The sequence below is a fragment of the Chiroxiphia lanceolata genome, chromosome 12 (assembly GCF_009829145.1).
Source record: "Chiroxiphia lanceolata isolate bChiLan1 chromosome 12, bChiLan1.pri, whole genome shotgun sequence".
Taxonomy (NCBI): domain Eukaryota; kingdom Metazoa; phylum Chordata; class Aves; order Passeriformes; family Pipridae; genus Chiroxiphia; species Chiroxiphia lanceolata.
The window spans coordinates 13,653,896-13,681,673 of NC_045648.1; the positions used below are offsets into that span (position 1 = coordinate 13,653,896).

Consider the following 27,778-nt stretch of genomic DNA (forward strand, 5'->3'; position numbering starts at 1 on the left):
CACAGCATTATCTGAAGTAATATATTTTGTGTCTCATCCTGTATTTATCTTCCTTTTATTATTAGGCAGTACTATAACGAGACTTAGGAAATTAAACAAAAATTAAGATAAAGTCAACTGCAGCCAAAGCAGTGTGACCAGCAGCTCAAGGGAGGTGATTCTCCCCTCATCTTCATTCTTGTGAGACCCCCACCTCAAGCACTGCATCCAGCTCTGGGGCCAGCAGTGCATGAAGGATGTGGACCTGTTGGAGCAAATGCAGAGGAACCACAAAGATGCTCCCAGGGCTGGAGCACCTCTGCTTATGGACACAGGCTGAGGGAGTTGGGGTTGTTCAGCCTGAGAAGAAAAGGCTCTGGGGAGACCTTAGAGCACCTTCCAGTACCTATAAAGGGGCTACAGAAAGTATGGCAAAGGGACTTTTTATCAAGGAGTATAGTGACAGGATGAGGGACAATGGTTTTAAACTGAAAGAGGGTATATTTAGCTTAGATATTAAGAAGACATTCTTCCCTGTGAGGGTGGTGAGGCCCTGGCACAGGCTGCCCAGAGAAGCTGGGGATGCCCCACCCCTGGCAGCGTTCAAGGCCAGGTTGGATGGGGTTTTGAGCAACCTGGTCTGGTGGAAGATGTCACTGCCCATGGGGGTTGGAATTGGATGGGCTTTAGGGTCCCTTCCCAACCAAACTATTCCATGATTCCAGCGTACTGAACAAAAACAAAATCAAAACACAAAAAAACCCACCCCCCAAAAAATCAGGACACATCTATAAATCTATTACTCAGAAACAGACATTCTGTAGTTTTAAAGGACAACAAACCCAGCAATAGATTAAAGAGATTAAATAACAATCACTTTGCCCATGAGTACTCTAGATAAAAACCATTATCAGGCAACCGACCACCAAGAAAATTCTAAGGGCCATGTTTTCCTCTAAAAATGTTACACTGTATCACTCAAATATTTTCAGTCTCTGAAAGTATAAGAATACAACTATTTTGAATAATCAAAGACACAAACTAATTTAAAAAACAGGTTAAGACAAGGATCCTAAAGATATTTATATGCAATTTTAAGAACCCTAGTGTCTAGAAATATTTTAAGAAAACATCATAGAAAGTTTAGAGTCAAGTTTCCAATACAGCTCAACTGACTTAAACCTGAGTCTAGGTCTTTGATACTCTCTGGAAGTTTCAATTCCTATAAAACTTACAGACTTATAAGAGATGTAGCCTAAAATTTCTTTGAATCATGTCTTTTCAACCTTCACAATGTGTTAGACATATACAGAGAGAGAAGAATTAAAATGAACATGAAATCTTAACATACATGATAAAGCAAATTACATACCACAGACTCCATATCATGTAGTGTTATTGGTTTTTGGAGCATCATCTTGTAAAAAGGACGAATAAAAAAGGCTTTAAAGAAGAAGAAATAAATTCAACAGTATGTAACTTGAGATTCAAACCAGCCACAATAATAATCTAAATATCATATTACATAAAATTAATACTAACCATCCAAAAGTTTGCCATGGTAAACAGCCATGCCAGCCACACGACCTATAAACTTGAAATAAGAGAGATGATCTTCATTGCAAAGTCCAGAGTTTGGATTGATCTGCAGAGTATAGTTATCTCTGAAGTTGAGGGAGGGAACAGAGAAGAGAAAGAAAAACAAAATGTTGAACTATTGGAACAGTCTCATATCTGAAGATCTGAAAGACATCACTAGTTAAATCAGTTATTGCTTTTCATGACGTTAATATCTAATATTTAACAATACTCAATAGAAGACAATTAGCATATCAGAAACAATCACCACGAAACACCTCTGTAAGTTAAAGACATAGTAAAGAGAAGGGATTAACTGCTACTAATTTTAAAGTAGTCAGAATAACATACTCTGGGTTATTTGTTAAGTGCTGCCTCTTCTGTTAAGCAGGAGATGGCTGCAAGCACACCCTTGTCCATGCAAGGAGGACATGGCTTATGTTAGACAGCTGAAAAAAAAAATTGCAGGTACTGCCTCCCCAGTATTCTGCCCTCAAGCAACAAGGTGCAGATTATTGCACTTATTAACAACTAAACCCTCCTGTACAGTTGCAGGTGAGGGGGCAGTAATTCCATTTTTAAAGAAGGTCTGAGAAATACATTTGATCTGCTTTCCCCAGGTGAGTCTTCATGTCTTCCAGATCTGTATTACTTACGTAGCTGAATATTCGAACAATCCATAATAAGGATTAAACATTTCTTTAGAGAGAAGGAAGAACCATTCCCTGGCCACTCCTCCATAGTCTAAACCTTTTTCCCCATCAAATTCAATCCAAAGTCTTGCTTTAAGGAAATCCGCTCTCTTTACAGCTATAATTCTTCTATAAGAATCTTCAAGGATTGTTGTGCGATGAATTTTCATTTCAAATCTATTTGGAATATCACTCTACAAAAAAGAGAATAGGAAAACATAGAATAATAGAACAAAACCCAGCATCTTATAGCAGAGTATGCAAAGTCTGTAAAAAGACACTGAAGGGCACACAAATGTTTTTCTTAAACAACTTGGAAACAACACAGTATGATTGAGAAGACATCCTATCTCTCCACAATTCAAGTAGCAAGGGGAATTTCAGATTCTAAGTCCTATTTCATACTAAGTACAGTTAAAGTAAGTTCTTACCCATAATAGCATATGGGCAGTTGCTCTGCATGCAGCAAGGCATGCAGTCTTTTTTGACAGTGAACAGTCATCATATTACAAACTTGATTAAAAAACCTCACAGTTTCACTCACAGTAAAAAAGCTCACATAAAATTATCTGGAACCATTTTACCTGGCTTATTTCCCCTTCCAGTTCAATATTCTAACTACAAGGCTAGGTGTCCTGTTCTTTTACATACGACAAAATGTACAGTTGTATTTAACTCTTAAATTACCACGATTATATCGAGTGGCTGAGCTGTATATAATTTCTCAGATTAGCATAATGACATGTGAATGAATGCCAAGCTTGTTTGACTAGGAACACAAAAAATGAGGTGCATATATAATTGTGTGCAACTTACATGTCAGCTCAAAATGCATAGGCAGACTTGGTAGGTAAAAGGTGGATCTAAACTATTTTATTTATTATATATGTAAAATATCTCCCAAGGCCACAAAATTTGATTGCACTTGTGCAGAGACTCATTGTTATCTGGCTGTCCAGATGCTATTTACAGTCTTTTATGCTATGTGTTATAAATACACCTGGCACTGCCATTTCAAACTACAATTTGCCAATGAGATTCATAAACTTCAGATTTTAAGGCTGGGTTTTATTTCAGTCATCCAGCCTGATCAAAAAGTGACAGTACAGATTTCTACATGGACAATGTAAAATCTATTTGGAGAACTTCCATTTCCATATCCTGAGTTTCAAAAACTACTATATGCTTGATCAGCAATTTCCAAACTTCTCTACTGCCAGTCTACTTTCAGGTTCACGACTTCTGTAAAGTTTTGGAACTCCTACTTTTTCAATTAGATTGCTTGCAGTCTCATCACTGCATCAAGTCACAAACCCTGCTGTTAGATTCAATGCTAGTTGCTACCAAGTTGCTGCTTCACAAACGTATCTGTGATCAGACAGTAAATTTACCTTCCCTGTAACCTAAGTTTTCCCTTGTTCAGGGGCCTAAGTTTCTTAACTTTCTGTCAGACTCCTACTGATAACTGACCTGTTTCTTTAATTTCTTTCTGAAGAATTCATACTTCCGCTTATAGTCCCTGGAGTAAGGCACGGCCTTGGAGAGGAATAAAGGAAAAGAAAAAAAAAAAAGAAAAAGTTTGAGATACTCTAACAATTCATGCTTTATAAACTAGTCTACGTTTGTGAAACACAGACAATGCATTTAAGTTCTGAGACAACAGGAATACATGTTTTACTGAGTGGCAGGGGAGACTTTCAATTTATAAACATCTGGAATGAAAAGCACTTCTCTGTTCGGAGCAGTTCCATAGAATTTATCCTGCACTTCACCATCAGCTGATGCAACAAACTGAGATCCCTGACTGGCCCAGATCAAAGTGACCCAAATGCCTTTGGTGACGTACAGAACATGGAGTCTTTCCTGCTGTATCATGAGAGACCTGGCTACAAACCCCTCTATTTTCCATGAACAGGGAAGGCTGTTTACATACGTGGGCTATTAATAAACACACATATCAGCTGAACACTAAAACCCATCTATAATTACAATGTGTACCAGCTTTGCAATTAGTTCTGGTGATTTTGCACTTCAGATTAAGTACCAAGGATAGATAATTATTTTTTCAGTTGGCAATTAATTTCATTCCTTTTTAAGAGATTTTTTTTCTTTTTTCTCGAGTTTACTTCTTGAATTGAGCTAGTGTGGATAAAAAAATACACAGTTTTTTACCCACTTTAAATCCCTTCCCCTTGGGGGGAAACTTTTTTACTATCATGGGAACCGCTTTTTTTTCTGGCATTTAAAGACCACACAAAGCTTTTTAAATAGTCTTTAAGAAAAAATAAAAATGCTTTGTTCAAAGGCCCTGGAAGTTTCACCTTCTAGACTGAATAACTGATAAATGACAAAAGTTTATTTGGATGCTATTAACAGTATTCTTGAAAAACATGAAAATCTACATAAGGAATGCTCACTGGTCCAGTTATAGCCACATTCTGCAGTCGGGGATCCTCCCATTGTGTTCTCTTTGTATCTGCAAGACATTTCTTGATTAGTTCCATTAAGTTCCATTTAGATAATGTTCAGAAATAAAATGATGAGTGGGGGAGAATACTATGTTGTACATACTGTGGTTTATGAAGAATATTCTTCCATCTGTGTGAGTTCTTTCTTCCCACCCTGGCTGCAAGAATCATAAATTTCTGATCATACAGTTTGCACAGAACTCAACATGATCAGCAGTTGTGGGCACTCCCCCACCCCCAATCTACTGTCAGCACTGGAATTCAAAATAGAGTATTTTTTGTAGGAAAAAGCAGCCTGCATTTTCTCATGTGCAAATGCCAATAATACTAATTTAAATGATTACACTGTTTCATCTGAAAAACAAATATAAAACAGTTTACTTACCGGTAATGGGCCCAGGTCTACTGGATCTAGGGAAGTCTTTCTCCTCGGGTGAGCAGGAATTTTCAGTCTTGGATCTTCCTTTGAAAAGAAAACAAGCAGCATGTTAAAATCCTTTTGCTGTTTTATTCTGCTTTTAATTTTTTCCTCTTTACTAACGATTGTGTAAAGAATATACCTAGCATCAACTAGGTAATTGTTGCATATTCTGCAGCCAGGGGAATCCTTGGGGATTCTCACTACTCCAGTAATTTACAATCATCTTCTAGTGTCTTCTCAGTTTATTCTATTTACATATATATAACTAAAACTCCCTCATTCAACTCAATTTTTGTGTAATTGAGTCGAATTACTCTTTCCATACAGTTTCTGGCACACCTTGTGCATTTTAGGTTTGGTGGGGTTTTTTTGTTGTTCACTTGGGTGGTTGTGTTAAATGAGTTCTTTCCATAAACCTGGAGAAAAGAATCCTCATTTTGAATCCATTTAATGCATTTCTCTCTTTCCCTTTCACCTCTCAGTAATACTGACCTACTCCTGAAATGTTTAAGTCTAATAGCACTGCCAAGTGGTGTGCAGTGCCACTCTGTGGAACTGCAGCTGCACAACTCCCTCATCCATATTGTAGCTGCACCTGGTCTGCTTTCCTAAATATCCACATTGCTCCCTGTGATAAATTCAAGGTAATGGATTTCATGCTGAAGGTAAGTTTACAAAACTGATTTCTGTTAACAGCACACACAGGCTATCTCAGTTTTACAATGTCATCTAGGAGGTACTTTACATCTGCAAAACAGATTCGTATTTTCCTCCTTCCAAGCTAAACTTTCAAACATCAATACAAGTAGTAAAACTGATAATCTTCTACTCATTTCACGTATTTTAAATTACTTGGCATTACATATGCTCCTTAACAGACACAGCTATCTTGGCACTAAAGATCTATGCAGAAGCTTGCTGAAAGTAGCACAGTTTTGATTTGAGAGGAACTAGAATTTCAGTCCATTAGAGCAGTTGCCCATTACCCATGTTGTGGTTTTGGTATTGTGGTCAATAAAAAATGGTCTCCCATTGGGTGCATGTCGGACTTCCCAGCCTTTAGGGAGGAATCCTTGCTCCATTTCAGGCTGCTGCTGAGAAGACTGTTGTGATGAGTCACTTGATGTTGCTTGTGGCTGTCTTCCTATAGAAATACTTTGTGCAGCCGACACCTGACTTGTTTCTGTAGCAATCTATGGTAAAGGACCAAAAAAAAAATCACATCAAATCAAAGCCCTGTAAAGCAATATATTTTTTCTATTAGCCTATATTTTTGACTGATGAAAGCAGTTTCATAAAGCAAGTGCCAGACAGTACACAGATTTGTTTAGTCTAATATCAACAACATCGACTAAAAATCACTGATCATGCTATCAAGGTTAAAAGAAGCCTTTCAGCCTTCTCAGCCAGCTATCACTCCAGAAAACCTCCTTGGTACATTCATAGTAGAGTGACTTGCCATAAATATTGCTGTTCCTAACTCTCCTTGCAGTCTCTCAAATATTTTATGTAGTACTTTACTAGTTTATGCCTTTCATAGGCTCTATGTCAAAGAGGTCTCTCAACTTCATTTCTATTACGTGAGATGCTTAAAAGGTTAAATGAATAAAAACATCTATATATTAGACAAGACAGTACCTGTACAACTGGCTTTATCCAGGTGGTGGTTCTAGAATTGTGATCTATATAATATGATCTTCCTTTGTCATCTTGTCGTTCTTCCCAGCCTGGGGGTAATCCAGATGAAGTAGGCAGTAACTAAATATTAGTAATAACAGATGAAAAACAATTGAGAAAACCATGAAACTTACTGTGAAAAGGTTTTTCTCTGTCAAATTAAAACAACAAAACTATAATCCAGAAGGTTCATGACTTTTATGAACTGGATAAAATAGATAAGAAGTATTTAGAAGTATTTACTGAATAGTTTGAAGTAAGAGACTTTTATTTGTTTGTTTATTTAAAATTCAAGCTCCTCATGTAAAATAATTCATTTATAAACCTGCTTTAGGCGTGGCTGATCCAGCCTAGTACTTCTGGCTAGCAGCTCATAGTTTGCAGTGTCACCATGAAAACATAATGTAACATGGTATGGCTTTTAATTAAAAGCAAACAATTATAAGGCAAACAATCTGAAAAACAAAACTCGTATCTTCACGAGAGCCTTCCTTCTGCAGGCTCTATCCATGCATCAAGCTAATGCTAAACAAGGTTGGAACTTGAAAGCTTTACAACTGAACTAGACTCATAATTGCCATTTTGTCAGGACAGCTGCTGGACACGGAAGGCCAAATCTCATTTGAAATGTCAGCACATAATACACATGAAAGCCTGTGTTTTTTGGAAAATGACATACCACTGGATGTGCAGGCTGCTCTTCAAGTCTGTATGTTTGCAGACTACCTCTTCTGCCGGAATGGTTCTTGAAGTAGTGAAGAGAAATGACACATTAGCTATTATTATTAGCAGCAGTTTTAAGGATGGCAGCAAATAGTCAACAGTGGTTATTACACTTCAAACTATTACAGTTTTCATCTGGAACAAAGTGTTGTATTTGTTTTGAAACAGTGATTTAATATATTTTTGAAACATTAAGTTCACAGTGTCTATTATAATCTTAGAATAATAGAGACTTGTGAAAGTTCAGAAAACCACAGCAATAGATGTTTTGGCATGTAAAACATTACAGTTAATTACAACTAGTTACATCACAGTTGAATTTACTGTGTTATCTTGTCAGTAGAGTAAAGCCTGTGATACATCACAGCTAACACAACTTTCCAGAGAATGGATTAAGTGAATAATGACAAGATGTGAGAGTCCAACACAGCCAGTTTGAGAAGAGCAATTCAATCCCCGGACTTTGCATAAGTGTTCACCTTTCTGTCTAGTGCCATATTTAGACCTAATTTGCTACAATTAAGCAACTGTAATTCATCTTGCTCCAGGATTTCCCTGATTATTTGAAGGATTTTTCCCTGTCTACCTACCCTTTTAGAATACTTCAAAGAAAAACCACGATTAAGTTTGTAATTTTTTTTTTTGTGGGCAATGGAGGTGAAGAGAGGCAGAAATGTCATTCTACCTGACTCTAGCAAATAATTTGAACATCAGCCTCTATCTTTGCTCAGGCCACCCAAGCAAGCTGAAAAAACAGTTTTCTTGCTACCCACTGGATGCTGAATAGCAGAGATCAAGCAAAGTCTTGTTACTCTCAGTCGGCTATTTTCAGCAACACTAGTGATGCATTTGTACAAACTCAGATGAACACCGTCAATCCCAAATTTACATTTGGAATGGCATCCTCAACATCACAAAGGCTAATGATTACTTCACGACCCAAATCTATCAGACTAGATGGTCTGGGTCACCTCTATGGGCTTTCCTCAATGGACAGTGGATTTCTCAGGTTACAAGGCTGTTTGTGGAGCTCGGGTTTCACAAGACAGCTGAGCTTAATTGCTTGCTACCACCAAAAAGACAAGTTTCATCTCTGGCTATGCACTCCTGCTGCTTTCCTTTGCCACCACAGTATTTGTCAGACAACTCAGCATGCTGTTTCAGCTTGCTACAGCTGCAAAAAAACAGAGTTGGGGAAAAGAGAGAATAGTTTTCTGCTGGTTTAGCAAGCTGAACAGACTCAGCCAGAGGTCAGACAAGTTTCACAACTGGCACAAGGGCTGTGGAATTGTATGGCAAGCTCCCTTTTTCACTGCTATGGAATCAGCAGGTCTGCTCAGCCCAATCCTAAAACCTTATCCCAATATTCGCAACGAAAAATTATCTATCTTAAGAGTTGCTGTAGTGGGAAAAATCACCCACATAGCACAACTCCTTTAGAAATAAGCTGTCAGGGTATAGACATCCCTTGTTTTCAGTAGCCCTATGACACTGGACTAAGAAGTAGATTTACAGACTGAAAAATAGTTCACACAAGCCTGTTTTAACCTCAGGCAGAAATTCATGTAAGCAAAGTAGGGAAGAATAAAATGTTTGTTTAGATGGGTTTCTATAGTAAAAAGACTACTCTTAAAATCTCTGAATTCGAGATAAAATTAAAAAATTGCTAAATGAAATATTTACAGATCTAAATCTACCAGTAGTAACCTTTTGTGCAAAATACTGCAGATATTTTTACATTAGAACAACAAGAAAAATAATTTACAGTGTAGGCTGCTGACTGGCCAGTAGCTGAACTTCCAGAGGTAGTAAGTCTGTTACTCAATTCTTCTGCAAGATGAGTCTGAATATCACAACTACTCTGCGAGAGAGGTATTTGAAGGTTCTGACTGCTATACATTGTTGCCTCGTCTTCAGTTATGATTTCCCAGCTCTGTAAAAAGAAAATAAAGAAAAAATGCTTTTAGAAAGGAGTTTCAAGTTACAATGAGTTAAGACAAGCTTTTTGAGTAGACTAGATTAAAAAGCCACTTGCATTTCAGGAACACTTAGAGATTTACTCTTTTACCTCGGGGGAATCTCTGTTGTCCACATTTTCTGTCTCCTCTGATATCTGTCGTCGGTGAGTGAACACGTGCTGGGCCTCCAGCTGCACACTGCCCATATCTGCCACAGCCACATTGTCCCTGGTGGGGTGGGAGGGGAGAACTCAGTACAGCAGCCACATTTTATCTTTCAACACTAAGCCAGGCTAACAGCTAAAACATACATCACAGTCGTTCTGGCAGAGGAAAAAGGAACAGTCTGGACTATAAAACTTCATGTAAGCTGTTTAAAATGAGCAAGCATTTGTGTCAACGTGAAGTGTAAATTAAAATAAAGAAACAGGTAGCATTCCAGAGGAAAAAAATAAGGGAAATAATTTAATGAAGTCCCTGATGGGAAGGAAGAACCAGGCTTGAAACCGAAAAATTTCCTTTCCATTACTATAGTTATTATCTCTTTAATTGCAACCAGTTTCTATCTGGACACATACTTCCAGAGCAAAGGAAGTGCATGGTGCAGTCAAAATAACCTCCAGCCAGTGACCATTGCCCACACAGGCTTGAAAGTTAAGCTACAGAAAGCCCTCTACTAATTCCCCTTCCTTTCAATGTAACCAGAGTGAACCAGCTCCAAGACTTGAATTTTCAGGCCAAAACACATACTGAGCAGTTGGTCTTTTCCACTGTGTCCTTCTGAATTCATGATTGACGTAGTAGGTCCTGCCAAGGATGTCCTGCCTTTCTTCCCAGCCTGCAGGCAGTGGAGGAGATTCCTGCTGCTGCTGTTGTGGCTGGCTAGCAGCATCTGGTTGGTCCAATATAATCCATCCAGGCTAAGAGATATCACATAAGTGCTTTTAGTATTACCAAAGCTGAAAAAAGTATCTCAATCTATTAAGCCACATTCCCCCTTTTTAAGGTATAGTTCCATTATATCTTAAGCCAGTAAGTTTGGCTTGGTGTGTTCATTTCTCAAAAATGAACGGGGTAAATTATGCATGCAGAAATCTTATTTAAGAAATTTAGAAAACTTGGTTAAGGTTCTTAAACATATTAGTATCAGAAGTTGTTATTCCAGGAAAATAAACAGCACTCACAGAATACATTAAAAAAGTGAACAAATGTCATTTCATACATATGCTGCCAAGTCCTAGGCAGATGAGGATACCCTTTTGTAACAAAGTTTAATTACAGCAAAGGTGCCGATGCTGAATAGAGGTAAGCCTTTAAAAGAAATCCATTAATTTACACTGGATGTGCTTACAAAAGATTACATATACACAGCAGTTAAAAATCAAAATATCTCTATGAATTGGAGAGAGTTGAAATTCTAAAACCAGAAAAATGTTTGCGGTCAAACAACATTAAACCTACAACAGAAACTTAGACTTACAATTTTATGCAAGATACAAGCAATCACTTTTAACTGGTTTGTTTCTAAAACACTATTTATAGTTCATTTATTTAGAGTGATTCCTAACATTTGTTTTTCAGCAATAAACACATTTTTCTCCCACCTCTAATTCTTCAGCCTGTTCTGTGGTTTCTTCTTCCGACCCATTGTTTTTAGGTAAGTAAGTCATTTTTAATCTAAGGTGGCCTTTAACTCTTGATTTATGGCTGCAGAAGAGAAAATAAAATGATCTGATTGTGCACTTGTGAAATTGTTCCCAGGAAATAAAATAGCTGACTAGAGGATTATTCTTAAGTTTCTCCACACAAACTTGCCTTTTTATAATTAATTCATTGAGTTCTATTAATTAATTGAGTTCCATAATGACATTGAGTTTTTAGATTTCCAGATGCATCTGGATATTATGCACCATAATTGGAAAACTTTCTTTCCAACTCACTTTACTGAAAACTTCCCTAGTATCCAAGGCATAACAATAAAGAATAAGAACATAAAGATAAGTTAATTCATATATTTATAAGAATTCGACTGTGTGCAGATAATCTATCAAGCATTATGTCAACCTGCAGAACTACTTTTCCTAACACTAAGTTACAGCAAGCTCACACACTTCAGCATCTGCCTCTCTGTATTTAGCATAATACAACATTAGAAGCCTATAGATCCCACATATTCTTCTGTTATTTCTAAATTGGAACCTACTAACTGAAAAATATTGATATGCATTTCATGTATTTTGTTTCTAAATACTAATTTACTGCTAAAAACTGCTCAGATTTACATTAAGAAGCTGCATTATAAAAACAAACATGAAATGCTTAACATTAATATCAGTGTCCAAATGTTACCTATCATTTAGAAATTCCTTGTCTTTTTTAACATGGGCCTTCCTAAATGTTTGGCTGCTTTTCACTGTAATTTTTTATATGTTTATTATAAAGGTCACATGAGACTGTTCACATGAAACAGGTAAACAAAAGACACAGGAAGGCAGGAAACAATTTTAAGTTGAAAAGGGATAAATGAATTAATGCACAATACTGGCCTCTGTTTTCACTGTTAAGTGAAACAGTAAATTGAGCAGATGAAGTTACAATGCAAATCATATCATGGCCTGAAGAAAAATGATTTATTCTTACCAAATAATCTAGAAGTATTTAAACAAATTCTGATTTTTTAGTAGAACCACAATATCTTACAAATGGACACTCAAATTTCTTTGATGAAAAGAGACAAATTTAGACAATATTTACATATTTACAACTAATTACACAACAACATTGTTTAGATATGAAAGTTAGAGTTTTCATGTGCTATTTACTAACCTTCTTGGATGAAGAACAAAATCCTTAAATGTATATGGTCTCTCCATACTTGGATTTTCTGTCTGGAATAAGACAAGTTTTTTCAAGACAAATCTTTATCAAGCACTTGAAATTAAAGAAAACTATCATAAACTTACAGTTAATTTCTTTAAAGGCCTTACAACATTTTAAAATTTAAATTACAGGTTCAGGTACAGTAACAGCAATACCAGTTTTAATCTCAGTAATAAGCCTAATGCTCTGGTTTAAGAGAAAAAACCCTACCTTTCAGTGTCTATGTATACTACAGAACAAAACAACAACTGCTCTTGGAAAGGTTTTGCCATGATTACTATTCTGTCTTTAAAACACTTACTGATAAACCTGTTAGTATCTACTAATGTTTTGAAACCTCAGAGGATAATGAAAAAGCTTATTTGTTTCAAACTTCTTGGTGATTTTTTTTAAAAAAACTAATCATGTACTTTGCAAAAGGAACATAAAAACCAGAAAAAACATGTCCAAAGCAACACTAGCTCTATTTCCCACTTACCCTTTTTTGTATCTGGTTGTATGAATAAGAAACATTAAATTTACAGACTTTAAAGAAAATATTTTAAGAAATTACAATAATTACAATCTCTTCTTAAGACTGTTAATCTATGAAAAAGCTAAAAGCACTCTTAACTCTTGTAGCAGCAGAAACCAATATCTAAACCCAAGGTAACCTCCATTTTTAAATAAATATCAGCACTGAAAAAACCCTAACAAATCCACAAAATAAAACAAAGAACCCACAGAGCAGGAGAACTTAATCACATGTATTATCAGTATAGTTAACCTCCTTAGATGACTCACACAGTGCATACAGAAATATTTACTCCCTATCATAGTCGTAAAACACAAGCAAACAAAAATACAAACCGGTAGCTGATAAAGAGGAATATCCACTTGTCCAAGAAAATCATCTCGAGTCTACAGAAAACAAAAACAAACAAAAACCACATAAAGCTGAAAGCTGCAAAGTGTTTTAAAAACAATGTCCCAACACCCCGATAACACAGCAATGCTCTCTAAGAACCTGAAGGCACCTTGAAATTCTAGGCAGTAAAATAATACAGCTACTGTCAAAGATAAAGTGAAGCAAAAATAAGTTTAATCTGTGATAAGTGCTTTGGAAGTTCCAGAAATTCTGGTGGTCCCAAGCCCGGCACGGGAGCTTCAAGTTTGGCATCAAAATCTGTTATAACTATGAGAAATTACCTCTTGTCTACACACATGGCAGAGTTTAGTTTTAACAAGTACTATCTGAGAGATTCTGCCCTGATTTAGACGTCTGGACTGTCTGACTACGACCAGAGTATGAATGCAGCAGCTTCACAGCTTGATTCCCTCCAGCCTGTGCTGCTGGACCAGGGCAGGGACTGACAGTACACACTTGTCACTGTTCAGTTTACTGCTGATCATTGATTCCTGCTTGCCAAAGAAATTAAGACTTTAGTAATCCATGTTAGTAATTTCAGCATTCAGCAATAACCACCATCAGCAAAGTACCTGACTTCTTGCAGGATTACTGGAGCGTGTGCTGAGTTGCTTCAAATTCATTTGTGATTTGAAAACCTTTGCAAACCTCCACAAAAGCAGGAAAATGTATTATATGGGTCATTTAACAAGACAAATCCCTGTCTGTGTGCTAAAATCAGGACAGCACACAATTTTTTGAAGGTATATATAAACCTATAGTTTTAACAAAACCTCCCTGTAACAAGCCTACACTTTTTTTGCATTGACTGAGTAAGGAGCTGTGAGAGTCTTCCACAGTGTGGCCTGTGCAGCCTCTGGGATTTTAGGCTTCCTGATTTTTCCAGCTAACAAAAGATTTGGTGCCTATTCTTTCCTAAATGTGTTGCTGTACCACGAGCTTTTATTCAAACTCATCCCCCCAGGTGATGGTGTTCGTCCATAAAACCTTCCCACCACAAGGCTCTGCATTTTGCCAACATCTATTCCCTTCACCTCAGGACAAAACCATGTGTTTTACCTTCCTTCTACCACAACTCTATCTTAATTTTCAATGCCAGTGTTCTACAGTATTAACAACTCCAGTCCAATTCTATCCATTTTTTGGTCCCATTGACAGCATTCTCCATTCAAACAGCCCTGACATAAAAGGCTATAGGTAATTCCTGAAGCAGTTCTTTCTCCCTTAATGATTCTGGTACCTTTGTTCTTTAGCTCTGTTGCCCTAAGTTTGACCATTTCATCTTCAAATCACACATGTACATGGAGAATCAGTGCCTCATATTTGCCTCTAATTTTTACACCTCCAAAAAGCACAACTAGAGCTGCAGACTTGTCATTGATGATATCATGCTAGAAATTTAGAGATACATAACTTCAAATTCAATTTGCTGCAGGTATGTCTTATGTTCAGATTTGAAGGGGAGGAAAGCAAAATTAAATACGAAACATTCAACTTTTTGCTTCACAAACTTCTTTGAGATAGAAAGCTACAGCAGGTTTTCATACCTGAAGAGTCTGAGACTTCCCTGCACTACTGAAGCAAAGCTTTCTGTGCTATTATAGACCACAGGTTTCTGGAAAAAAATAGCTATCATTTTTGCCTATGAGGTTCTTTTTAAAATGGCACAGCACATACCTTAGACATGTTAAAAGGCTTAGTATTTGTAAAGTTCTTGGCAATCCTCAAGTGGAACATGCCTTCCAAATAAATTATTGGAATGTGGGACAAAAGTTTTCTCTATTTTAGAAAACCTCAGAACACTGTGTTTGTTACCAGCATAATTTGAGTACAGGTTCCTGTTATTCACTTTATTATTCTGCTGTCTTTCCTGCTATTTTTAGCAGAGCTAGCCTCGATAACCAACCCTTTAACACTACTTTCTCCTCCAGCTAGAGAGGAAAATCCTCCAGTGGAGATTTCTGCTGACCTCCAAACAGCTAACAGATAAATCAGAGAGCAGGAACGATCTCTAGCAATGTGCCCCACTATGACAAGCTGAGTATCTGCCTTCAAAGAAGTGCCAAAGAAGTTTCAAAACAGACAGGGCACACATGAACAACTAAATGCCAATGGAGCTGAAACTGTTTGGATCTCTGTTTCATGAGAGCAGGCAAGACAGACAAGTGGGTCAGTTGTTCTTGTCAACTTCTGATTTCTTAACAGCCACAGAACTCAAACTTTTGCTTGCCAAACCCTAAGTGCATAAACCTCAATTAATGATACAGTACACTAACAGAGAGGCCTTGTATTTTACTGATTCACTGGTTTAGTCTATAGAAAGTTATTAAAAACATGTGAGGACAGACAGTCGCTGTACATAATACATTTAAAGAACTCCAGTGCAATGCCAAAGCGAGCATTCAAAGAAAAGCACCAAAAGAAAATAACCAAGTCCAAACCTCATTTTCATTTATTTTATTAAAATATACTTAATAAGCTTTAACAGTTAAGATTTTGGGCTTTTTTTTTCTGCAATTCCCATCAGAAACAGGATAGAAGCAGATTTTAAACAGACACGCTTATCTGGGCCAGACGCTTAAGAGCAGTACTGAGAACACCCATAATTTATCAGGTTTGAAGACAGTTAACTGAATTTAATGCCTTTCTTAATTGCTGGATTCACCACACAGCCATTTGAAACAGTTCCTGCACAAGACCAGGGTGTTGAAATAACAGGTATTTTCCCTACCAACTTTAGTGACACACGTTATGTGGTATAGTGCATGAATTAGAATTGAAGTATATTCCCAGCCCTTTTCTGACTAAACAGGCAGCTAGTTGTGCATGTGTTGGTCTTTGCACAGAAATCTACAGCTGTATGGCAAAATGTGAAAGCACACAGCTTTTATTGGAGGGAATATAAGTATCGATTCAAACTGAAAAAACAAACAGTGATCTGGACTATTGCTGCTTAAGAAAACAAGAGCTCAATAGATCCCTTATAAGACCAACATTCTTCTTGCTTAAACACCCAAACATCAACATTAGTTACAAGCTTGATGAGAATGAAAAAAACTTGCCTGAGCTAGACTAGCAACTTCAAGTATTTTTCTTTTCATGCTGCTCTGAGTATATTATTTGGTTCTCTTGAACTCTAAATCGAGAGAAGTGAGCTTTTTTTCCTTCCAGAAAATACTGCCAGCATATGCTATTCATCATGGGAAAGCAACAGTTTCAAAAAAGCAAAATTCAATTATCACGTTAAGACTGTACCAAATTCGTAGATTCCAAAAGTAATGCTTTTTCTATCTTGCAAAGCAATAAATACTTGGTTGCATGCAATCCATTACAGTCCCAGTCTCTGGTATTTTTAAGGGGGAGAGGTAGATGGTGAGGAGATTTATTTTTTTTATATTACACGTAGGCATTTCTTTTGAGTTGGCATCTATGACAATGAGATATAAGACCCCCCAGCATTTTCAAAATAGAGAAAATACATCCTGTTAGATCAAGGGTTATTACACAACATGTGTTTCTGCAGGACCTTCAGCCCTTCTGGCTGTTTCAACAGCACAACATGCCTCAGCAGTTTTACCATCTGCTTAACAGAGAGAATTTAGAAGTGACACTGAAGTTATTTTCACTAATTCTCCCTCATTTCCAAAGATATTTTCAGAGAACTGCTTATCTAAAAATCAGAGTAAAAGCGTCATCTGTTTCTCCATTTTTACACATTTTATATGGAACCAGAATCTTACAGCTTTCTTAAAAGTTCATATTTAGTCTACTGCAGTTTTATAATAACATTCACACATTCATATATTATTCCGCTCAATGTGTGCTACTTCGAGAACTTGTGCTTAAAAGTTCATTAACAAAGCAATTTAAGATAGCTTTTTTTTTTCATACAAGAATTCATTTTCACATAGGCCACAGGAAGGCAAAAAGTTGTCTAATTTGTCTAATAACCAAAGCATACTTCAGCACAATATTAACAAAGAACATGTCAAAAGTTAATAATGCATTGGTTTTATTCATCAGGAATTTGAGTTCCTTTGGTTCATGTACAGATGTGCCAAAAAAGTTACCATATAAAAAGCAGAAACATAAGATTTTATGAAAAGTCAGGAGTCAATCCAGACTTGTCTTGTGTTATATCTGCCAATACTCACCACAAAAAATTCAGAAAACAGTACCAAGTATTTAATTAGGTACTATTTCAACAAGTCATTCCTGACATCAAGTCAGTTATCTTCACAGCAGTTGCATTTACTTGTGAAAGTTTTTGTACCAAATCTTAAGATTTCAAATAAAGTTTGAAATACAAACTCTTGTAAGTAACAATTCCAGGTGCACTTTTACCTTCACCATTGAACACTGTAAAGCTTAATACACTCAAAAAATGTAAAACCCTATAGAATGTTAAAACTGCATGTGTAATTTGCTCCCTGAAAAAGAACTGGTAAACCACAGTGGCTAATTAATACACTCAGCTGAAGGGCTTGATACAGTCAGTCAATGTTTTGCTTTTCAGAGCAAGAGGGAACAAACAGAATTAAAAAACTCAACTAACTACTTGTCCCCAAAAGGCAGACAGACAATTGGAGCATCTCTGCATCATGGTCTCATTCCCGGGAAGTCAGTTCGATCCGGTACATTGTCACCCAAAGGCACAAAGGTTGAGCTTGGAAGCTCCTTTCCAGCCCTAACTCAAATCAGTTGGCCAAAGTTAGTCCATCTGGTTTAAAAAACGTTCTTAAGTCTACTGTTGATCCAAATGCAACATCAACACCAACTCAGGACTTCCCTGTACCCCTGCACCATCACACACAGCGTGGCCACTGCCAGCCACGCTGCAGTTTTCCACACTCTGCAATAGTCCTCAGCCATCACTGATTGGAACAGGAGCCTCAAGTCCTACCTATTGACCTCTCCCAGCTCCAAGCCTAAACCTGCTGCTGCCAAGCCTAAATGTAGACACATGACCTGGCTAGAGCAGAACTTAGTGGTTTGGTTTGCCTTAAGCTCTGCTATGCCCAAGTTATAAATCCTACCTGTCCAAAACCAGTCTGCGTGAACTGACCTTGGGAGCTCAACCTCTAATGGCACAAGGCAACTACAACACAAATCATCCAACCACAATTACTTTTCCAACAAAACTGTATTACAATTTACTTCAGACTAGCTCAATGACATTACTAAACTTACATTACACTTCCCACATTAGACATGGCTTTACTGGCCTATAATCTGCCAAACGTTAACCACTTTAGTTTTCTCATTTATAAACTAAATATTTGTCCCAAATTGAGCTTACTAAAAACAATGATTAGTACAGTAACTGGCTAAGGTAGAAACTCTATTAAAAACTAAGTAACATTCATAATAAATTCTGGAAACCCTTTTCCTTCAAAAAGCCCTTGTGTTTTCACACTACTGAACAGGGGCTTCTCCCTTATCTCAGAAAATCACTGATTGCCAGAGAAATCATCTAGGTCTAAAAGAATCCAGTTCTATGTTTCTTCCCACATTCCTCTTACTGAGTAGCTGGAACATGCCCTTTGCATTTTAATATGCCCTAACTTCAATGACTGTTTGTATGTAATTTCAGCCAGGAACTTGCCGATGTCCTTCTCTAAATTCTGTTTGCTTATGTTACAGTTGATACAGCTGAAAGCAGCCCAAGGTCTCAAACAATAATTGCATCTATCTGTAGACTTTTCAATTTGTTGTAAACTATCATGACAAGAAAAAAAGAATTATGCATTCTCTTGAAACAGAGATGACCATACACCCATAAACTAACACTGAAATGAGCTACAAACATTTTGCTGGCTGCATTCCCAAATCAGCGTGTTCTGTTTGTCACAGAGTGAGGAAAAAAGTTCACTTGAAACAGAAGACACTTAGCAGAAATGCAGGGCAGTCCCCTTCAGATGAGGGTGAGAGTCAGTCACAAGCAAATGACTCTCCTGAAAAGGCCAGTTGGTTTTGCTTACTTGCTCTATTTGTGAAATTCATCCACTTCTAGAAGATGAGAAAACACGTGTTAGAACATAGAAGAGCACCCTCAGCCCAGGGTGAGGAGAGAGCATTTCTACCACTTGATCCTATGGCTGCAAGGGCTGAGCAGGCACCAAAGAGCCTGGGAGTCAGATTAATGCTCTGCCTCTCTCCTTGTATCCTTTCCCTGTAATGGCCAAGAGCAAATGCTTAAGGAATAATAAAAACAGCAGTTAAGAATAGTAACTCCTTTGATATAACCCCCAGTTTCTAATGAATAAGTGGTCATGGACCTTTTGATCCTGATGTTAAAACATATATTGCGAATATAATACTCTTTGACGGACCTTCAACTTATCTAAGCTCTTCTTAAAATCCATTTCTTCTCTTGGTACACACATCTTGAGACAGTGAGCTGAGCAACAACTAAGAGCGTACTTGCTTTGTAAGAGTGGAGTGGAATCTCTGTTCAAATTCACCTCCCCTGAACTATAGTTTTATAAACTCCCTTTACACCATTTTTTTTTCAAAGCTGAAAAGCACCTGATCCACTTAGTGTCTCTCCTCACATAAAACTTATCCCAATCTTGTGACCCTTACTGGTATTTTTTGAGTTCTGTTATACATGCTTCCTGAAAAAGGATGACCAGAAATATGCATGCCATGCACCTCTGTGGGTTTGTACAATTCCATAACGGTGGTTTTAAATTTCTTAGTTTATTTCTTCACTAATAAATCCTAACCTTTTATTTGCCTTTCAACTGTCAACAAGATCTGAGCTGACATTTTCAGCGAATCTCTCCCCATGACACAAACTATTTCCTGACCAGTATAAGAGACCATCACCACACAAGCATCATCAGCTGTTTTTCCTGTGTGTAATGCTTGGCATTTTTCAACAGTGATTTTCAAATTTTCTACTGTTTAGTCACTCACTAGCATGAGATTTTGTGCAACTTTTGAGGTGACAATCCTCACTTGTGTTTCTTCTAGTTTAGTTGCCATCAATGAGGAAGCCTTTTTCTGCACTTACAAGTGTTTTTCAGTACTTCTGCTAAGGGTTCTTGTAAAATCATTTTAAAAGTTAAGTGCCCTGCATTAATCAGTTCACCCAACTTCACATGTCATTGCTTAGTTTGATTTGTAAGAAAAAATTTCCTTTTATAAAAGTAGTGCTCAGTCTCCTCCCTGTAGACATCAAACATGTCATTTAGCTACTAGATCTATTCCATGTATTCTTGCTTCCATACCAGCCTGTTGCAGTAGCCTGTAGTTCCCCTTTTGGTCATTTTGAAATATTGCCATAACACTTACAATCTTCCTTCAGTAAGAGAATCTAATAGATTAAAAGATTATTTGTTGTAGTTAGTATTTCAAACATTTTATAGCTGAGCTTTGCAACAATTATTGGGAGAATGCCTGCAGGTACAACTAGTTTTGTTAAGGGCTTCTGTTTTATGCTATAATGCCTACAAAGACTAGGATTTCTACATCACCATAACATATTCCAAGAAATGTTTTGTTTAACCCAAAGTGTTGATTTAATTTCTCACAGGAAGCAAAAAGAATGTACCATCCAAAGAAAAAAAAAATCAAATTATAACAACCATTATCGTCTCATATTTGAAAGCCTGCAAGTCCTTTGGCTAGTCAGGAGTAAAGGAAAAATGTCTCTAGCCTGGTTTGTGAAAAAGTTTTACTTTAACACATTCTTATATCTATACTAAGTCTTAAGAGACAGAATAACTATAGCCTGTGGCTCCATTAAAGAAGCCACAGCACCAATGCTTCCCACTCTCTCGTGGTAGACTAAAAGGACATGAATCAGCCTGAAGGCTGGATAATTACATATTTACATAAGCTGTTTCAGGAGGTTTGCTCTGCATGGTTTTGCAGTTTTAGTTTCCCCATTTGCTGGCATGAGAAATGTACCCAGGCTTAGTTCAGCTGCAGACTATAAACAGAATGAGGCTCATCATAATTTGTACAGAGCACAATCAAACAAAATTTCTCCTTATTATGTACATGCAGTGTTTCCTGGGGACTGCAAAGTGCTAGAGCTTGGACAAGCTGGCTTATTCAAGTATCTGCTGCAGTCCAGACACTGTTCCTTAGAGCATGATCATATTCTGAAAGTCACTTATGGTTAACTATTGTTAAATACAACTTGCTAAAACTGACAATGAAAAATTTTAGGGACAGAACTATTACCAAATAATATTACTTGATTGCTTACTTTGCTAATCCATCCATGTAGCAACCATTCACAGATGAGGCTGTAAGATTTATCACATCCTTTGTATGCAATCTTTTTATTCCCTGAATAAGATCAAAAGCTAAAGCATGAAAAAAAGTAGAGAGGAAGGTGTAATAGAAACTCTGCATTTAAGGAAGATGAAAAATAGAATAAATTACTACAAACTATTAAAGCACCTCAAGTGATTGTTACATAAAGGATGAAAGTAGGAAATCACCTACAACAAACTAGAAGTTGTTTATTATTGTGATTAACACTGTCTTCCCTTTAATGCTTTGATGGATATTTCAACTTGTAAAATTTGTCTGAGACACAACATATATACTCTTATGTGACTGAAGTCTAACCTAGTTGTCACCACGATTCCTCAGGAAGATCCCACCTTCTTTTCAACCCTCTCTCCCTGAGTGAACTGACAGACCATGACACAGCAATGTGCCAGAGACACAGTCCTGTAACACGATCCTTCAAGATACGCAACACTGAACAATATGAGAGTTATTAATGGTGAGGTTATTGCAGCACAACAGCATAAAGCAGTGTCAGTTTGGGCTTTGCTTTGTACTGACTCCATAATCTTTTGCTTTACCAGCCCCTTTTCCACCTCACTTCCCTGCACAGATTTGGGACACTGATACACATGCAGCTCCTTTGCTCAATATGCAAAGACGGAGATAAGCCACAGCTGTCCTTCCCTTCTCTTGGCACTTCTCCCTGCTCAGATCACTATTTTCCATGAAGGAGTTTTGCTAGGAAGGAAGCTCTCAGAGGGTGCAAGAGAGAAGACAACCTCAGGCTACTCAGTGCTAGCTTGTGATGCAGCATTTACCAAGGGAGTCACAATCTTCCAGACACAGCTTCTGGTCCCCTCAGCATGTTCACATCAGCTGGGAAGTCAGTCAGTCAAGAGAGAAATCTTTGCACAAAGCCCCCTCAAATTACCGGTTTACTAAATTTAAATTTAGTACAGCAAGGTTCAAATAGCATCTCCTTTTATGAATATAAAAGGCAAAGTTCCAGAATCTGGTGAAAAAAGCTCAAGCGTTCCAACTAAGGATTTCCTTAACATGGGTCTGACAGTAGAAAAGCATTGGGTTGTTTTATACCACCTCTGAAAGTTTTGTTGCTTCAAAATGTGTATTTCAATAACTAGAGACAAAATTTGAGTAAAATTACTTGTCAACAGAAGGACAAGAACAAAATTGATTCCCTTAATTGTATAAGAAATTATTGTAAAGGCACACAGCTGCTGAAACAGATTTGCATATGCATTTACAACACTCACATTATCCAAGCAGGAGTGATACTGTAGAGGAGAGAATAGCTGATGTCACCTTAGATGTCAGCATGATATTGTACTTGTGGCAGAGATTAACACAGCTTTATTTTTTAGAAGGTTGTTTAAGGTCTACAAGAACTGGAACTGTAGTCACTGTTTCTGCCCTTCTCTGCACCTCACAGAGGTACATTTACATATGTACAATGACAAGTAACCTGTTCCCTTACTCGCTCCTACCCTCCCAATCCACACCTGGGATTGTCAAAGTGCTTTAGTTGCAGATTTATTTCTACCCTAAGCAAGAGATAGATGCATTAAAAAAACCCAATAAAACACATTAAAAACAGAAATATAAAGTCAAGGACAACCTTCAGTGCTGCAACCATGGACTACCTCTTCCTTTCACATAAATGAAATTCCACTCTCTGCTGCAGAACCTATTCAATAAGTTTCCAATGAAGACCAGCAGCAGTACATGGGCCATCACCATTCCCCATTTTTCAACTTAATTAAAAATAATCCAAGGCCAGTTGTCATAGAAATGGTGTTATGAATTTTTTTTTTAAGTCAGCCTTTAACAAGCTGTTGATTATGGAAAGCAGGAAATGTGACCCGAGGTGGCTGAAGGCTGGTAGCAAGGCACGTAAGAAAAGAATGCACAGACCTTTTGGCTGCTTCAGCCTCTGGAGGCTCTGAGCATAGCACTGATTTGATTTCATGCCTGCTCTGCACAGATAGCTGACATTACTAAATGCTACTCCAGTATCAGCTTGTTAAATTTGAACCCAGACTCAGCATATCAATATACTAGGCCAGACTAACTGGAGTCAAGGGAAATATTTTGGGAGTTGTTTATTTTTAAATGAGTCACAATACACCATGATAATTAACTGCACTATGCAATTAAATGACTGCCACAGAATCTGTTATGTTGGTCACAAAGACTAATAGGAAATACAATGGTATTTGTCTATTTTATTCCAGGGAATTGCTGAACTGCTATAAGGTCAACTATGGTTTTTGCTTAGTTTGGTGGGGGAAGCTTTTACATTTTTCATAACATATTTTATAGGATATTAAAAAAAATGAAAAGAGCCATTTGAGGACTGAAAGGCTCCTGTACCTGTTGTTGTATAAAAGAATCTCAAACAACTGTACTGCCGTAAAACCTTTAGTGCCCAGTTTCCTGAGGTCAGAGATCTTTTTTATTTGTATGTAGACATGGCAGAAATCTAAATACTTACAAATACATGAAAAGTACAAGATAACTACAACAATTTTGGATTCAGACTCTTTTTTTTTTTCCTATTTTTTATTTTTAAAATTGTCTCTCTCATCTTCTAGTCAAAAAATGAAATCTTAAAGGATTCAGGAGGCTTAAAATACGCTGCCACAATAACGCAGTAAAAGTGCCACATGCTATCAAGTGTTTTAAAAAGACAAGTCTAAGATTTTGTGTCAATCCACTGTAAACATCACTCCTGGGAACCAAAACAAACTATTGTCAACCAAGTGTCCTGGGAGATTTTCTGGAAATGTCAGCTAACATGTCTAATCCTGAACTTGGATTCTATCTAAACAGAATATATTAAAATTCACCTAGTACTAAAATATAGAATATCTTTTATATCAACTGCCATTAAACATAAGAGGCAGTGCAAGTTAATGAGAAATGTACTTGAAGTGCATGACTCAATATTTTTTTTCCCACAATATACTTTAAAAATAGTCTTACTAGTTTAGAAGAGGACTGTCATAACTATAGATCTTTGTCATAAAGTCTTTTGCTTAAACAAGCAGGTTAGCTAAATGGTAGCAGTGCCAAATCATAGAGAATGAGATCATAAAACACATTTAGTAACCATCAATTGCTGCACTTTTATCAGCATTCATAATTAAAACTAATATAATATTCAGATTATTTAAGTCTTCACAGCGTTATTTAAACAAGTCTTAAAATCCACCTTTCATGTGGCTTATGCTTCACTAACAATATAAACTGCCTTAAGAGTCAATAGGAGCAAACACTTCTGTCATGTAGCTGGATATGAATTTCATTACAAAAAAATATATATTTAATACAAGCCTTCTAGACCCAAGTACTACAATTTGAGCAGCAATGTTGTTGGGAGAGGTATTAAGTTACAGTGTACTGCTCAGGCTGGGCTAGTGGTTGGAAGGAGGGGAAAAAAAAAAAAAGGAGAGGAAACTCTGAAAATTCCTGTGGTTCAGGGTGTATACAGAAACAAATGGTATTTACAGTTTCTCTGCTCAAATATTACTTATCTTTAATTCGACATACAGCAAACTGTTCTGTAAAGTAAAGCCTACATGAAATAAATCTAAAACACTACAGTAATCCACTCATTTTATATGCAAACTTTAGTAATTACTATTCATTTACTGAGAAGTTATGTGTTTAAACCTACAAAACTTAATTTCAAGTTTCAATAACTCCCACGTCTAGGTAACCAGAAAAGAAATCCCTTTGAGTTCAAGTAAACAGGAAATTATTGTTTATAATGTATTAAATACAGGTGTTTCACTGTAAGACCTAATCACCTATGCTACTGTATGTATCATATTCTAAGAAACAAATCTAAACCCCAATTTTTACAGATAATATGAAAAATTAACTTCATAATGGTGACAATTTGACACTAATAGGAAGTTCTGAAATCACTGCGTTTGAGTCTCACTTGCCAACTTTTATTATTCTCCAGCTAAATTTCAGCTGCAAAATTGTGTCACAGTTTCCTATAAACCAGAACACTCACCTTAAGGGGCTTCCACAAAGAAGTGCTAGACATTTCCTTTTTAGAGGTTCCATATCTTTTCTTAACACCAGTTGTTTTTCCTTCATTCCCAGGTTTGAACTGTATGTGCAACTGAGACGTCCTTGCACTGTGACACTTGTATTTAAGGCTGGTTAAGCAGCAAGAAACTTTTTGACGTGATCCTTCCAAGGAAACACTTCTTTGTAAAACATGGTGAGTTTTGCTCATCTGAACATTCGGTCTTTCTAGTTCATTTATGCTAATCTGATACTCTGAATCTATTTTTGAGGGCAGACATGCAGATGTGCTACGTTCCAGTTTTAAATGAGGATATTTTGCACCGGAGTTCAGATTTAACTCTGGACTGCAACAGCCATTAACCATTTCACTGCTCGATGCAAATGGCCTTTGATTGAGATGAACTGAAGTGCATGAGAAGCCATCAGACACCTCTTCATAAGCTGTCTGCTCAGAACCACTCAAAGTCTGACTTTTGTCCTGTAATGACGGATTCAAATAAAGTGGTCGGATGTCTCTGACTTCGCCAGAGGAGCAAACTGTTTTAGACAGTTTAAGTCCATTGACTGCTGTTGAAAGGAATCCCTTGGAAGTGGCTGGATCTTCTTTTTGTGCCAGCTCACTAGGAGAAATAATCAGTCTATGAGACGTTTGATACATGCCTCTATGTGGTAGTTGACCTGAGCTTACTGGAGAAGCTGGAGGAGTGCTGGAAGGACTCCTAGGGAAAATAACCAGTGATGAACAACGCCGCAATGGAATTTTAGATTTCTTCCTCACCGACAAAGCATCTTGGTCAAAAGTAGTGCTACTTCTACACAGAGTTTCCTGAGATGAGGTACTCCTGTAGGGGTTACATTTGTTTGCAGTGCTTCTATATGAAGAATCACCATGTACAACACTACTACAGAAAGTGCTGTCACTTGTCCAAAGGGTGCCACTGCCACTGTCACTGATGACACTGTTACTATAGGAACCTCCATCACTTGTGGTACTTGCACATGATCCGTAGTCACTGCCAGCACTGCTGAAGGACCCGCTGTCACTTGCTGCAATACTGCTGAGGCTGCCTTTGCACAGAGCAGCACTGCTCAGGAGGCTGTCATTAGATCGATGATCGACCACGATCCGAGCACAATTCCCTTCATTATCAATTCCAATGAATGGAGTGTCTTCTCCAGCAGCTAAGGCATCACCAAACCGAGAACATCCACTGTGCTTTCTAGACTGCAGGGAAATGTGCAGTGAACTGCTCTTTTTTATTTGCAATGAAGAAATAGTTGGTTTTTTCTCCTGATTAATGACTTGCTGCACTACAGGTGCATAAGCAACTCGCCTGGGAGTCAGCTTCACTTGGGTAACATTAGGTGCAGAATTCTGCGATTTTTTGAAGTATATACAACTATTACTGTCCAAAACATCTTCAGAGGTTTCTGATAATGGATCTGTGTTGCTTCTTTGGGTAGCAAAATGCAATCTTAACCGCCGTGCCATTTGTTCTTATTTCCACGCATGTTAGCAAACGAAAACCACAAAGATCCTTCAGCAGAAAGCCTACAGCCAGCTGCACGGAACCCAGAGCTAGTACATCCCAACAGTAAAAGCCCATAAAAGTTGCAGTCTTTGTCCTAATTTCTACGAGATACTAGCATTTAAAAAAAAAAAAAAAAAAAAAGTACCTCTTGAAATGTCAGCCATTCCTTGAACTGCAGTTTCTGGAGCGCCGTTGATTGCTGGCAGTCAGAGAGTACTCATTTAAAAAGCACTTACGTTCCAGCGACCTCAGCTGCGACACACTGACAAACACCACCGACCTTCTCTCAATTATACCTTCTGTAATTTGCATAAATGAACACAAATAATAAGCTTCCAGAACTTCCAAGTTTAAAACAGCAACGCCTGCTGCGGCTGCATGAGCTGAGTCAATGTGTCCGTACTTTCCTAGCAGCGTATGACTACTAATATTTTTACCCATAGGTTTAGAATTACAGGAAGTTGGTAGGAATGAAGTCCCATATAATTGAGTATCAAGTCCAGGATTGAATTTCCAAATAGTAACCATGCTAGCAAACTGCTGAAGTCTGAATTATGCATAAACCAGCAAAATAAGCCTCCTCCTCCCCTTAAGAAAAAGTTTTTCTGCGCTCTTTAAATAAAACTCGAAAGGAATCTGGCATTA

General features: G+C 37.4%; 1 protein-coding gene across 2 annotated transcripts in view; it reads right to left on the minus strand.

Annotated features, from left to right (window-relative positions):
• Positions 1–27,778, minus strand: part of NEDD4 (NEDD4 E3 ubiquitin protein ligase) — a 53,523-nt gene that overhangs the window by 7,434 nt on the left and 18,311 nt on the right. The window contains exons 1-17 of one of the 2 annotated variants that reach the window (XM_032700126.1): positions 25,582–27,428; positions 13,226–13,276; positions 12,323–12,384; positions 11,101–11,203; positions 10,247–10,416; positions 9,607–9,724; positions 9,304–9,471; positions 7,495–7,560; positions 6,777–6,896; positions 6,125–6,331; positions 5,103–5,180; positions 4,821–4,875; positions 4,667–4,725; positions 3,720–3,785; positions 2,214–2,443; positions 1,522–1,643; positions 1,352–1,422 (exon numbers count right to left, since the gene is read on the minus strand). In XM_032700126.1, coding sequence (XP_032556017.1) covers positions 1,352–1,422; positions 1,522–1,643; positions 2,214–2,443; positions 3,720–3,785; positions 4,667–4,725; positions 4,821–4,875; positions 5,103–5,180; positions 6,125–6,331; positions 6,777–6,896; positions 7,495–7,560; positions 9,304–9,471; positions 9,607–9,724; positions 10,247–10,416; positions 11,101–11,203; positions 12,323–12,384; positions 13,226–13,276; positions 25,582–27,093 — 3,258 coding nt within the window. In that variant the 5' untranslated portion in view covers positions 27,094–27,428. Of the gene's footprint in view, positions 1–1,351; positions 1,423–1,521; positions 1,644–2,213; positions 2,444–3,719; positions 3,786–4,666; positions 4,726–4,820; positions 4,876–5,102; positions 5,181–6,124; positions 6,332–6,776; positions 6,897–7,494; positions 7,561–9,303; positions 9,472–9,606; positions 9,725–10,246; positions 10,417–11,100; positions 11,204–12,322; positions 12,385–13,225; positions 13,277–25,581; positions 27,429–27,778 lie in introns of those variants that run through there. The other variant, XM_032700127.1, reaches the window with a different exon arrangement.